At 52.2% G+C, this 12,368-nt stretch overlaps 1 protein-coding gene and 1 pseudogene across 1 annotated transcript; one reads left to right on the top strand and one right to left on the bottom strand.

Annotated features, from left to right (window-relative positions):
- Positions 1–366: 366 nt before the first annotated feature.
- Positions 367–1,726, top strand: LOC103604898 (annotated as a pseudogene).
- Positions 1,727–4,518: 2,792 nt separating this feature from the next.
- Positions 4,519–12,367, bottom strand: LOC103604897 (emerin-like). The gene is made up of 8 exons (XM_008589471.1): positions 11,974–12,367; positions 11,776–11,853; positions 11,422–11,558; positions 10,890–10,939; positions 10,667–10,806; positions 6,452–6,549; positions 5,443–5,547; positions 4,519–4,566 (listed from the first exon to the last, which is right to left on the bottom strand). Exons 1-8 carry the CDS (start codon positions 12,365–12,367, stop codon positions 4,519–4,521), a joined length of 1,050 nt encoding a protein of 349 aa, XP_008587693.1.
- Between the last annotated feature and the right edge of the window lies 1 nt (position 12,368).

The following is a 12,368-nucleotide window of genomic DNA, read 5'->3' as shown; positions in this document are numbered from 1 at the left end:
CAGGCATGCACAGCACACGGATTTCAAGGAGGAACCCACAGAAAATGGAGTTCAGCTAGGAGGGCTGAGGTGGGGGAGATTTGCTTGGGGAGACCCTCCACACTCTGCTCTCCACAAAATAATTGCAGGAGCCCTGGGAAGCAGGGACTAAATCCCTGCATGGGGAGGTGGGGGCAGAGGAGGTGCTCTGGGTGAAGGTGGGGAGTGGGTGTTAGCGATGCTCTCACCCCTTTGCATTACAGGCTGTGGAAACCTGGGGCACTTCTGCCTTCCTCCTTGGCATTGGCTCAGAATTATTTGAGTCCAGGTAAAGCTCTGAGCTGATTAGTGCCCTAGTATTAGATCAGTCCGTAGGCAGTGAGAGCCATGGCGGAGACACTGTTAGAGGACTGGTGCAAGGGCATGGATCTGGACCCCAGGAAGGCCCTGCTGATCGTGGGCATCCCCGTGGAGTGTAGTGAGGCTGAAATGGAAGGGACCGTGAAGGCAGGCTTCAAGCCCCTGTGTGCGTACAGGGTGCTGGGCAGAACGTTCCTAAGGGAAGACAATGCCAGGGCTGTCGTCATCGAGTTGGCTGACACTGTCAATTTTGTTACAATCCCTAGTCAGATACCAGGAAATGGGGGCACCTGGGAAGTGCTGGTAAAACCCCGGAACCCAGATGAACAATTTATCAGTAGACTGAAGTACTTCCTGAAAGATGAGAGCCGGAGAGTGGTAGACGTGGCCAAAACCCTGGCCTACAGCACCTTGTCCACTGAGGACATGGAGCTAGAGGGCTCGAGCCAAGTCTGACCAGCAGTTTTGCAGCCTCTGGAAGACAGCACGTGGTACCAAAACCAAAAGTGTTTTCGGGAAGTGCTTTCCCAGGCCCAGGCGAAGAGACCATTGAAGTGTGGCTGGAGCAGGTCACTGACATGATGCAGATGTGGCAAGTGTCTGAGGTGGAGAAGAGGTGGCGTCTGCTGGAGAGCTTACGCGGCTCTGCCCTGTCCATCATGCGGGTGCTCTGGGCCCACAATGACTCTATCACTGTGGAGCAGTGCCTGGACGCCCTGAAGCAGATCTTTGGGAATAAAGAGAACTTTAGACGCTCTCAGTTTAGGTTTCTTCAGACCTTTCAGAAAACTGGAGAGAAAGACTCTGCTTACTTGCTGCGCTTAGAGCCCCTGCTGCAGAAAGCCGTGGAGCACAGCCCCTTCGAGCAGAGCACAGACCTGATTCGCTTGAAACGTTTTCTAGCTCGGGACTGCATGACCACAACCCTCCAGCACAAGCTCGAGCTCCTGGATCAGCGAGACTGTCACCCTACTTTTCTGGAGTTAATGAAAGTCATTCGAGATAAAGAGGAGAGGGAGGCTACCATGGCTATGATGAAGGAGATGCAGAGTCAAGTAGGAAGGGGCCGGAAGGCCGCGGGTAGGCAGGCAGTAGCGGGGGCCTTGGACAGGCAGTCCCCACATCTCAGGTCCCCATGCAGGCAGGGCCTTTTTGAGAGAGCAGCAGCCAGACCCTACAGGAAGGGGCTGTCTCATCACTGAAGTGCAGCCGACTGCTGTGCTGCCACAGCACTGGGGAAGAAGGCCATGGCCAGGCAGCATGTGCCATTGCTGAAGACAAACCTCCATCACTGTGGAGGCCGCAGGTTGTAGCAGGAGAGTCAGCAGCATCGGGAAACGAGACGGGGGCTGGGGCCATGAGCCACCCCTAGCCCTATGACGCATAGGCTCAGAAGATCCAGTGACCGCTTCTCCTAGCAGCAGCAGAGACATTTTATCAAGGGGAAGGGGCAGCCCAGGCAAACAACAGTTGACTTGAGTGGGGCAGAGGGTCAGGGCAGCCAGGCCCAGGCTGTGCCCCGTCCTCCTCCACCAGCTGGAAGGGACTGCACCAACCAAGACCAAACCCCGTGTGACTCACTGAGGGCCCTGACGAGGTATCAGAGATGCAAGTGGGGAGCTGCTACACCCAGCACATGGGGCGCCCAAGCCTCGCGTGGGGACCCTAACAAAGTAGAGGCTCAAGAAGGTACAGCTGAGGGCTCTGGCCCAGGCATGAGCCCAGTCATCTGGCCAGCCCCTAACGCCCACCCTGTGTGCTCTGAGCTAAAGATGCTCACCAGCCCCCAGGCCGTATGGGGCCTGGAAGAGCCTGCCCAGGGACTGTCCCAGCCAGAAGGAGCCAGTGCTGGCGAGGAAGAGCTGCAAAGCAGAGAAGTAACATCCCAAAGGGGAGGCCGCAGGATCCCGCCCATCTATAGGATCAACTACACTGCTCTAGGGGAGCCCCAGGAAGGGAGCACCGTTGAGCTGAGGGCAGGGGACACAAAGGACCTGGGAGCTCCATGCCAGCTGAGAGGCAGTTTTCTCCCCCTGTGGCCTGACAGGGCTTAGTGGGCAAAAAGACCAAAGACTGTGAGAAGACCCCAGGCAGGGGTGCTGGGTATCCAGTGGGGCAGTGTCCCCACAGCTGGCTTAGGCCAGAGTGGGTGGGCAGGAAAGTTTTTGTTCCAAAGCAGGAGGAGCAGGAGGAGGAGGGGGAGTAGGAGGTGAAGGAGGAGCAGGAGGAGAAGGGGGAGTAGGAGGAGGAAGGGGAGCAGGAGGAGGAGGAAAAGGAGGAGGTGGGAGTGGGTGGGGGTGTCTCATTCTGTTGTGTTTGTGCAGAGCCACAGGAGAGAGAAGGCAAGGAGAACCTGGGACCGGCATGGTGGACCAGAGCTGAGCACCCGCCGATGCTGAACCCTGCCCCACACACGACCAACTCGGGCAGCTGGCCTGGAGGCCGCCCTGAGTGTCCGGCCAAGGCCTGGATGAAGGACCTGAAGACGGCTGCCACCTGCACTGCACTGGGAGACATTAGGGGGAAAGAGGCCATTTCAATGGTGGAGCTGCCGGGGTCTCCCAAGAGGGGTCCCCCATTCCCAGTCCTGAGTCAGGCTGTTCCCTGTTCTGGGAAGCCCACCCTTATCTGTATTTGCCCCGAGGTGACTCCCGTGTCAAGCAAGCGCTCTCATTCCCCACCCCCCACCGCCATCGTGTCTGTGCAAACCCGTGAGGCTCGTGTCCACCCCGGGGTGCGACCTGGCCTACCGGGTCAGCCACCTCTGGGCCTGGGCACGTGCTGTGCATTATACGAAGTTATACGATGAGGCTCGTGTCCATCTGGGCGCGACCTGGCCTACCGCGTCAGCCACCTCTGGGCCTGGGCACGTGCTGTGAGCTTCCAGGCCAGGAGCCAAGGCTCTGCTCGCTCTTGTCCAGTGTCACCAGCTCCACCTCTGCTTTCTCAGTGAAGATTTAGGCCACCAGCTGCTTGTTCTTGTGGGGATTTGTGTGACCTTAACTGAGCATTTCCTCCTGGAGTCCCCGAGCTCTGATGTCCACCCTGTTCTTACTCATGCCTCAGTTTCCTCGGCTCGTTGGCGTGTTCCCTGCCATGTTCTCCAGTGTCTTGTGACTGTCCTGTGCAGGCCATTGGGCCAGACCCTGGCCCAGAGGGTCAGCCCAGGAGCGGGTTTCCTCAAGTCAGTGGACATTGCCAGAGTCCACCGTCCTGGCCTGAGGCAGACCGGGGAGCCCTAAGGAAGGGAGAAGGTGTTAGGGCCACAGTATGGGTGACAGATGTGGCACCTGGTCAGGAACCCCAGGAGGAGGGGTCCCCGGGACCCATGATCTCTCGTGCCTTTTGGGGTGTCCTCTCTCTGATGTCATCCCCTTCTCCTCAGTGGTTCAGCAGATTTTTTTTTTCAGTAATGTTCTCTTGATGTTGCAGCTGAGTCTCGCTTCTGCTGTGGGCAATTGACAGCTGGGCCAAACGGGGCTGTGAAGGAGTTGGGGATGAGGGGACACAGGGGCCAGGTTAACATTGGGGGAAGTGAGCGGCAGTGGCCGGGATGGTCTATGGGAGCCCCTGGGATGCACAGAGTCCGGTGACATGACATGGGCCAGTGGCTGGTTGGGTCACCAGGGCACTCGGGCAGCCCCAAGGAATAAGTGGGTAGAAGTTGAAGGGAGGGCGAGAAACAGCAGGCAGACCCCAGGCCCCAGGACCCCGGCTCTTCTCCAAGTGGGACTATTTTATTTTGAATGGTTCGTAAAAGCAACTTCACTAACTCAATAAAAGAAGACATTTTACTAAGTTGTTTGAAATATATTCTCAAACCATCTCATAGTTATTAAATAAAATGAAGACTGTGCATATTGTTAAATGTATAAAGTGCACATTATAAAAGGAAACGTATGAGAATTATCGATTCAAGTTTTTAGATGCATGTGCATTGAAACTTCCACATACCACTGAATACTATACATGGAAAGCAAAACACTCTAGACAACTTACTTTAAAAATACATGTAAAATACATAAACCACAAATAATTCATTATACATATACATTAGTAAAATTCCTAAATCAATGCTAAGAACAGGTGTCATTAATAGTGGACCAAAACCAATTAAATGACATTTTGGCGTCTCTGTGAAAATGACGTATTCACAAACCCATGGCTCAGCACTGATATTTATTTATCTCGTTCAGTTGTCTCGATAATTTTTAGCACTGTAATTTTCTTCAAGAACACAAACAGAAGTTGTTTTTAATCATTTTTACGGCCATAACATAGGTTTCCTTGTGAAATCAAATTTTCATTGAAATTGGCTCTGTAACCCGGTTAGTAATACAGAAGGGTGCACAGATAAAATTTATTTTGTCTTCTCATATTTTCCTTAAGAAAGAACAATCTAACCTTCCATGCCTGTGTTTTCTACCTCTTGGGATTGATAGCGATCCACTGAGGCCAAACCTAAAATTAAGTCATCTATATATATATATATATTTTTTTTTTTTTTTTTGTGACCGGTAAGGGGATCGCAACCCTGGCTTGGCGTCGTCCACACTCAGTGAGCAGACCACCTATCTCTATATAGGATCCGAACCCGCGGTGAGAACGCCACTGCACTCCCAGCACCACACTCTCCCGAGGGCGCCACGGGGTCGGCCCATCATTCTTGCTAAAAGTTAACTGACAGGTTTAGGGAGAAAAAGTCACCATTACTATCGAAGTGCTGGAAGCCTGATATATGAAACTTTGGTATTCACGTAACTGTTCAGGGTACACTCGCTGGTTAACAGCAATGTGGTCTTGCATTGAACAAAGAAACTAATGATAAACAAGATATACTGATTTATACTAGAATTTTAAAGCCACCGTAATGGAGTTTAGTGTAGCTAATGTTATACTTGTGTCATATAACTGAGGTTCAAGTTCCTTCTTCAGAGTCTTCAGAATAACAGGGATCGAAGAGATATTTCAATAATTGCCATTTCTTGCTGATGCTGTTTCAGAAAATGAAATGTACATAATTCTCATACGCAACTCCACAAACAAAGTGTTCCAGTGCTCACACCCACCCTCAGTCTCTAATATTAAAGAGACACTACTTACAGTTCCCATCATAATGTTTTGCTGCAACACGGCCATGTCTTTGTTAAGTTCTCTTTGTTCACCAATAAGGAGACTTTCATCATCCCCATCCAAGTCCTTGAGAGCCTAAAACGAAAAGTCCACTTCAGTTATAAGCCACTTTCATGTCACTTTCTAAACAGGTAAAATTAAATTTCAAAAGGCACAACTTTTCATACATAGGCTTGTTTTTTATTTCAACTTAAAATGTTATAATAAATACATGGAGATAAAAATACCCACTTAAGAAATTTCTAAATGTCACATTTGAGTGAAAGACTAATATTACGGGAGGTGCAATAGTTTTATACTTAACTCTGAAAAATGGGTTGATGAACAGTTCTGGTCAAGATGGAACAAAGACAGAGAAAGACAGGCAGTCCCAAACCATAAAATACCATCACTTTTAGGAGGTAATGGCCCATTTATTTTCACTCATAGTTCCGGTATCATGAGTCCTAAGAAGGAATAAAATGGCCTGTCATGGTACCTCTTTAAATTAAGAAAAAGACAACTTCTGTTTTAAATGTTCACTATTCACTCAAAAAATAATGATGTCATTTGTACTACACAAAACGTACTATGTTAAGTGCTGTGGAGGAATTAAAAATCAAATATGCGATCTCTTCCACATCTAAGTGGAATGAGCAAACATAAAAGGTAGCGATAGAAAAAGTTTGTAAGACTTATGAGAGGGTAAGTTCCTGGGGTGGCGTAGCTGAAAATAGAGATTTATAGTTACTCAGGTGGCGTGAGCTCTCGACTTCCATCTCTCAGTGGCTGTGGTTTTCCAGGCGTCTGTGGGAGCCTGTGCTCCTTGCGGTGGGTAGCCCAGCCTGGGTGGCCTGGTCTTCAGTCCCCACCTTCTCCCACATAGGCACCTGGGGCCAAACCTGTGCCAGACCGGGCTTGGGGGGCGTTTCTGCCCAAACTGGAAAGGAAGAGAGTGACAGTGGCTAAGGCTGAACTTGATCAGGTCCATTCAACTCACCTGACCCAGCACCTGCTCCAGAAAGCCACCAGACCAGGGCCCTGGAGATGCAGGCTCTGATCCCCACCGTGCTTGTCCCAGCCCGCTGTGGGGAACAGCTGCAGAGACATGGGGACAGAGGCGTCTAGACCGATAGGGCCAGTGGGCGTGTGTGTCAGAGAAGAGTTGGGCCCCCACCCCCAGCCCCACCCCGGGAGTCCAGCTTCCCAGCAGAGGCCAAGGAGGAGTCTGAAGGGGGCCTGGCACAGTCTTGTGTTTGTGGAGAAGGACCCAGGGCGTGTGGGAAGGGGGACCAGATGAGCTTGTGCAGGAAGGCAGGAGGCCTCCTACAGGGCCAAGGAGATCTGCACTTGGCTCGGTGGATGCCGTTGACCATCTCCCTAATAACCTGATGGTGGAGGCCTGGGCAGGACCCCAGGCAGGTGGCAGGGCCACTGCCCACAGGAGCACTGCACACCCAGGTGGTCCCCGCCAGGCTGTGGGCCACACCATGGGCCTCCCGCCCCCCACCATCAGCCGGCAGCATCCACAGAGTTTGAAACAAGGAGCTCCGGTCCCCCTAAGCTGCACTCGGTGTTCCCAGGAAGATGCTTCCTTGTCCCAGAGCCAAGCACATCACCTGTTGTTGGAGGCCCTCAACCTTGTTGGGTGACAGTCCCCGGGACAGGCCTCCCACACACCCTCGCCCACAAGCATGGCCGCTCAGGGCCAGCCCCTCCCGCTCCCCAGGCTACTACTACACAGTTCCCAGCTGGGGTCCTGCAGCCTGAGGCCGTGTGCCTTGTCTCTCCTGGATTTCCTAAGAGGCCCTAGGGTCTGAGTGGCTGTCCCCAGTCCAAACTTGATGCACACCCATCCCCTGACTTGCATGTGGGGAGAAGGGTGTCTTCCATTTCTATGTTGACAAGACGGGACAGCTGGAATTCACACCACCCTGGCTGGGATGGCAGCGTCACACCGATCCCATTCAGTCCCACCCTGACCTGGACCGAAGCCCCCTTTCATGCCGTATCACCCCACAGAAGGCCCGAGTGCCCCCTTCTTTGGTGGGGGACCAGGGGTGCTGAGACCTTCGGGCACCTGACACTGTCCAGGGGCAGCCCCTGCCACTTGCAGGAACAGTCCCCCCACCTCCTACCCCAGGAAGACCCACTTTCTCCTCAGCAGCCCCTTGGGGTTCTGCTTCCTCCAAGTCCCTGGCTCTGCACAAAGAACCCAGGCCCTCCCCTTCTCTCCAGACCCTCTTTCTGTGCTGCACCGAGGAGCTGGGTGACTCACACATCCTCTCCTAGCAGTGGGGCCAGGAGAGGAGACACGTTCCAAATGGAACGGAGAGGACATGGCTTGGCAAGCTTTCGAGATATGTATGGAGTAAAATGTGGACTCTATCACCTCTGATTCAATAGCTTGGTCCTTGGTGACATCCCACAAAGCCTATTGTGACCTTTGTCCAAGAAAAACTCACAGCACATAAAACCATGGCTCTTAAAGTATGCAATTTGGTTGTTTTTTGTACGTTCCCCAAGTGGATCTTATGCTCCCTGAGGTTTGCTGCTGACTAGCCCAAGGCAAGTTCATGCCCAGGGTAAATGAGAGTCTCTGAAAGTGCAGCAAACTCTTGAGAGGTGGTTTGGTGCAGTGTGACTTCACAGTGTCATCATTGACAGTGGGTAGCACTGGGAAGAGAAATGCCCTGTGTGGGCCTGCAAGAGGGCAGGCTTTTATATTTTACTCCATATAAATCCTGACAGCTTAAACTTTTTGCATATAAGAATGCATGTCATTACTTTTGGGACAAAAACATAGAGACCACAAAAGAAGTCACTGTGATAATTGAAGGCATCGTTGAGAAATAGGGAAGAGAACGTGTTTCATTCCTGGCTATGCAGCCCCATCGCTATGGGATTTAGGGCAAGTACATTTACTTTTAGGGCGTCAGTTTCCCCTTCTTTATAATGAAGAAAATTTCCGCTTCTTTCCTACTCTGAAGGCCAGGACTCTGTGAGCCTAAGGATGTCATCATCTGTCCCAAGTATCCCTTGTGCCTTTTCTGTCCCTAATTCATCTTCCCCTCCACATTCCCAGGAGTTCAAATTGTCCCTGTGGAGTGGATGGAGTAGGGAGAGCAGGGAAAGACTGTGTAGATGACTTTAGCAGTCGGTTTATGACTTTTTAAATTTATTTACTATATGAAGCTAAGGTGTACAACATGAAATTTTGATATACATACACATAGTAAAGGATTGCAGGTATGAATGTTGTCACTAGAAGGGGATGTGAGGACAAAAGGGCCTTCTAAGCATGTGAGATAAAGGATGGAAGATGGGAGAAGCACACGAATTGGCCTTGTAGGGGCAGAGGCAGATCATCACTTGCCACTCGGCCAGAGCAGAGAATAGGGACAAAGACACAGAGAGTGAGTAGGTTTGATGGTGGGAGGATGACGTGATTCTCAGCCAGTTGCACGTGTTTTCTCAGTGAACTATGGGGCAAAGTCATCAGCAGTGATGTTGGAAGTTTGAGTAGAGAAGAAGGGGTGAAAGAGTACTTCTGGAGAGAGGGACGAGGAGTATAATATGATGGAATTGGCCACCAAATTTCAGCCAGCCAGTGCTAGGGAGAGATGGCCCCGACAACATTCAGCTCTTCAAGCACAGCTGGGAAGCAGGCTGGTCCTGCGGGGTTCAGAGAGGCCTGGGGCTGTAGACACACAAGGGCACTGGCGGGAAAGAGAGCCAAAGGAACTAAAGGGGTCGGTAAAGGGGTGTTTATAGGGGTGGATGGTGCATCTAACTGGATAAACAGGGAAAGACTGCCATGGTATGTGTATGGGTGAGCAGGTGCATGCGTGTGTGTATGGACAATGGATTCATGGACCTTTTGGGGAACTTCAGAGTCTTAAAAGCTTTTTCCCCTGTGTCACTAAATAGGCAGCAATTCCAGGAGCTCAGGAATGCTCCACTAGCTATATGCCCTTGGATGCTGAGTTTGGAACACCACAGACATTTATGATGCATTTCCAACTGGGTTCTCTCCACACACTTTGGTACACTATAGTTATTTTTATAAGTATCCCGCAGGATTTTGGGTGATTGGTTCAAGGACACTTCCCACACACACCCCATCCCACCCCCATAACAAAATCCACTGAAGATCAAGTCTCTTACATAAATCTCGTAGTATTTGCATATAACCTATGCACATTGTAAATGCTTTGGGGAATGAGTTAAGGAATAAAACCCACAAAAAAACCCATAAACATATCGATGGGTAGCATTTGATCCAAAACCCAAGACCAAAACAGAAATGAAAAGCCAGATAGTGATCCTTGAGATCCAGGACCAGAGACCCCATGCCATGGGAGCCCACCCCCTCCCCCAGCACAAAGAGCCAATACATTACAAATAAATGGTCTTTTTATTGTGTGTCCACGAAAACTAATCAGGGTGGCCTTTGGCCAGCAAGGTGTCAATGAACAAGAGGCATGCATGACAACAAGCGTATTGTCCAACACAAACATATCTATGGGTAGCATTTGATCCCTAACCCAAGACCAACACAGAAATGCAAAGCCAGATAGTGATCCTTGAGATCCAAGACCAGAGGCCCCATGCCATGGGAGCCCAACCCCTCCCGCAGCACAAAGAGCCAATATATTACAAATAAATGGTCATTTTATTGTGTGTCCACGAAAAGAAATCAGGGTGGCCTTTGGCCAACAAGGTGTCAATGAACAAGAGGCATGCATGACAACAACCATATTCTCCTCGAGAGTCAGTTCTTTCCCTCCCAGGCCTTAAGGGTCACAGGCAACCAGGGCCAGGAGGCTCCAGAGGAAGGCAAGCCCAGGACCACCATACACTGGAGGGCCTGAGTCTGCTGCCTCCCTGGCAGGACAAGGCAGGGAGAACAAACACTGCCTCGGGCTAGGCCCAGCCTCCAGAAGCTAGAACACAAAGAAACCCCCCACCCACACCCCCATCAAACACTGCTGAAGAAGTCAGCCAGGACTTCTGAGAAGAGCTGGCTCTGAAGCCAATAACCCTCAGGGCTCTATCCAGAAGGGGTTGCCCTCTCGAAGCTCCCAGTAGTAGTAAACAAAGAGCAGCAAGGCAACTAACAGCAGGAAAAGCAGCACCTGGCCCCTGAGCGGGACCCTAAGTGCCTGCTTTCCTGGCTGGATGGTGTATCGGGTGAGACACGAAGGGCACGGACTTGAAGATGAATATAAAGAAGAGGAGGATGAGGATGTAGAATAATAGGACAGGTCCTGGGAGCTTTTGGAGATGCTGGAAATTCCGCAATACTGTGCGATGCTCTGGTAGGAACTCTGCAAGCCATACACGGGGTGTTCCCTGAGGCAAAAGAGGGGAGCAACTGGGCCAGGAGAGCCTCGGCCCAGAAAAAAGCCCTGTCCCTGGGCGTCTCCACTACTCACCTATCCTTGCTGTCTTCTTCGCAAGAAGAAAAAAGGCTGTCATCTCGAATCTCCAGAAGCAAATCAGGGTGAGGGAACTGGTTGGTGGGATCACCATGGCCCTATCATATCCCGCAGTCCAAACTTCCTTGGCCAGCTCACTCAGACCATTGGTTAAAGGCCAGGGACCTGCCCCTTCCAGAACCTTCTGGGTTACCAGCCTTTTGTCTATGGGGCCTTGTCACTCGCTCAGTGAGTGTCCTGACTGCCTGTGCCCCGGCACCCTCCTTTCTACCCTAAGAATTCTCAGAAAGAGCATGAGCCAAATCTCAGACCGGGGTACAGGCCATGTGCCGTCCCATGCACTCTAGTCAAATAGTTCTGACGGCTCCCCAAAGTAGGGCCCTGACCAAACAGGTGTCTGCTGACCCTAACCCTCCCTGGAGAATGAAGGGTGCACCCAGTGTCCACCCTGCTCCACTGTATTTGTCCAAACACAGCTATGGTCCCCTCAGGTCGGATGAAAGTACAGGATGCCTGACAATCAGCTCACCTGGTGGTGGAAGGAGTCAGCAACTGAGAGCGAAGTCACCAGCTGGTGGAAGCCCTTGGTTGTACCCACAGAATGGGCCTGTCCGGAAGTCCTGGCGGTCAGGTAACTCGCCTCATAGTACTCGTCATTACAGCCTTAGGAAGGGGGCCATGGTTAGCAGAGGAAGCATCGGTGTCCCCTGCCTGACCCAATGGTCCTAATCTGAATCCCATTACCGGCCTATGACAAAGTTTCTCCCTCCAAGGGCCGCTGAGAGGTCGTGGGGGTGGGGGCCTCAGGCTCTCCCTGAGAATGGGGTCCCAAAGCGAGTGGGCTGCAGGTATCAGGGTGCCCACCCCATCCCTGCCTTAACCTTACTCTGGCCAAGTAAGATATCCTCTTTCTTGGGCAGATTGTACATATCCGATGAGCCCTCGAGTGCTGAATCCAAGTCTGAATGGAGGAGGGGGAATGGTCCATGTGCCCCTCAGGATTTCTTCCCTTCTCCCCAGCGCCCCAATCGGCCAACGCCCTTGCCATACACTCCCGACCCATCCTCCCCGTCGCCCATACCCTGTTCCCATCCCATGGGCGGCCAGGCGGGCCTATGGGGCTGGGTCTCACTGGAGAACCCATAGGAGGAGGCAGACGAGTTAGAGGGTGAAAGCCTCCTCCGCCTCTGGGTCATGTAGTGGAAGATTTCCTCTTCCAAGAGGTTGTTAGTGGAGCCTGGGCAGACATGGGGCGCAGGGCGGTCAGGGGTATGGTCCGCAAACCTGGGGGGAGAGCGCAGGGGGGACACGGGGAACGGGTGCGGGGGAAGGAGCGGGACGAAATGCGGGGAGCAGGTCCCGGGAGGGGACCCGACCGCCGCCGGCCGCCGCGTACCCAAGACGTTCCCGTGCGGGGTGAACTGGAGCGGCAGAGCTGCCAGCTCGGGGTCCGACCCAACCGCCGAGTCGTCCATG

The sequence above is a fragment of the Galeopterus variegatus genome, unplaced genomic scaffold (assembly GCF_000696425.1).
Source record: "Galeopterus variegatus unplaced genomic scaffold, G_variegatus-3.0.2 Scaffold5464, whole genome shotgun sequence".
NCBI lineage: Eukaryota > Metazoa > Chordata > Mammalia > Dermoptera > Cynocephalidae > Galeopterus > Galeopterus variegatus.
The sequence above is the reverse complement of the archived record's forward strand: the minus strand, read 5'-3'. Positions and strand labels throughout refer to the sequence as shown.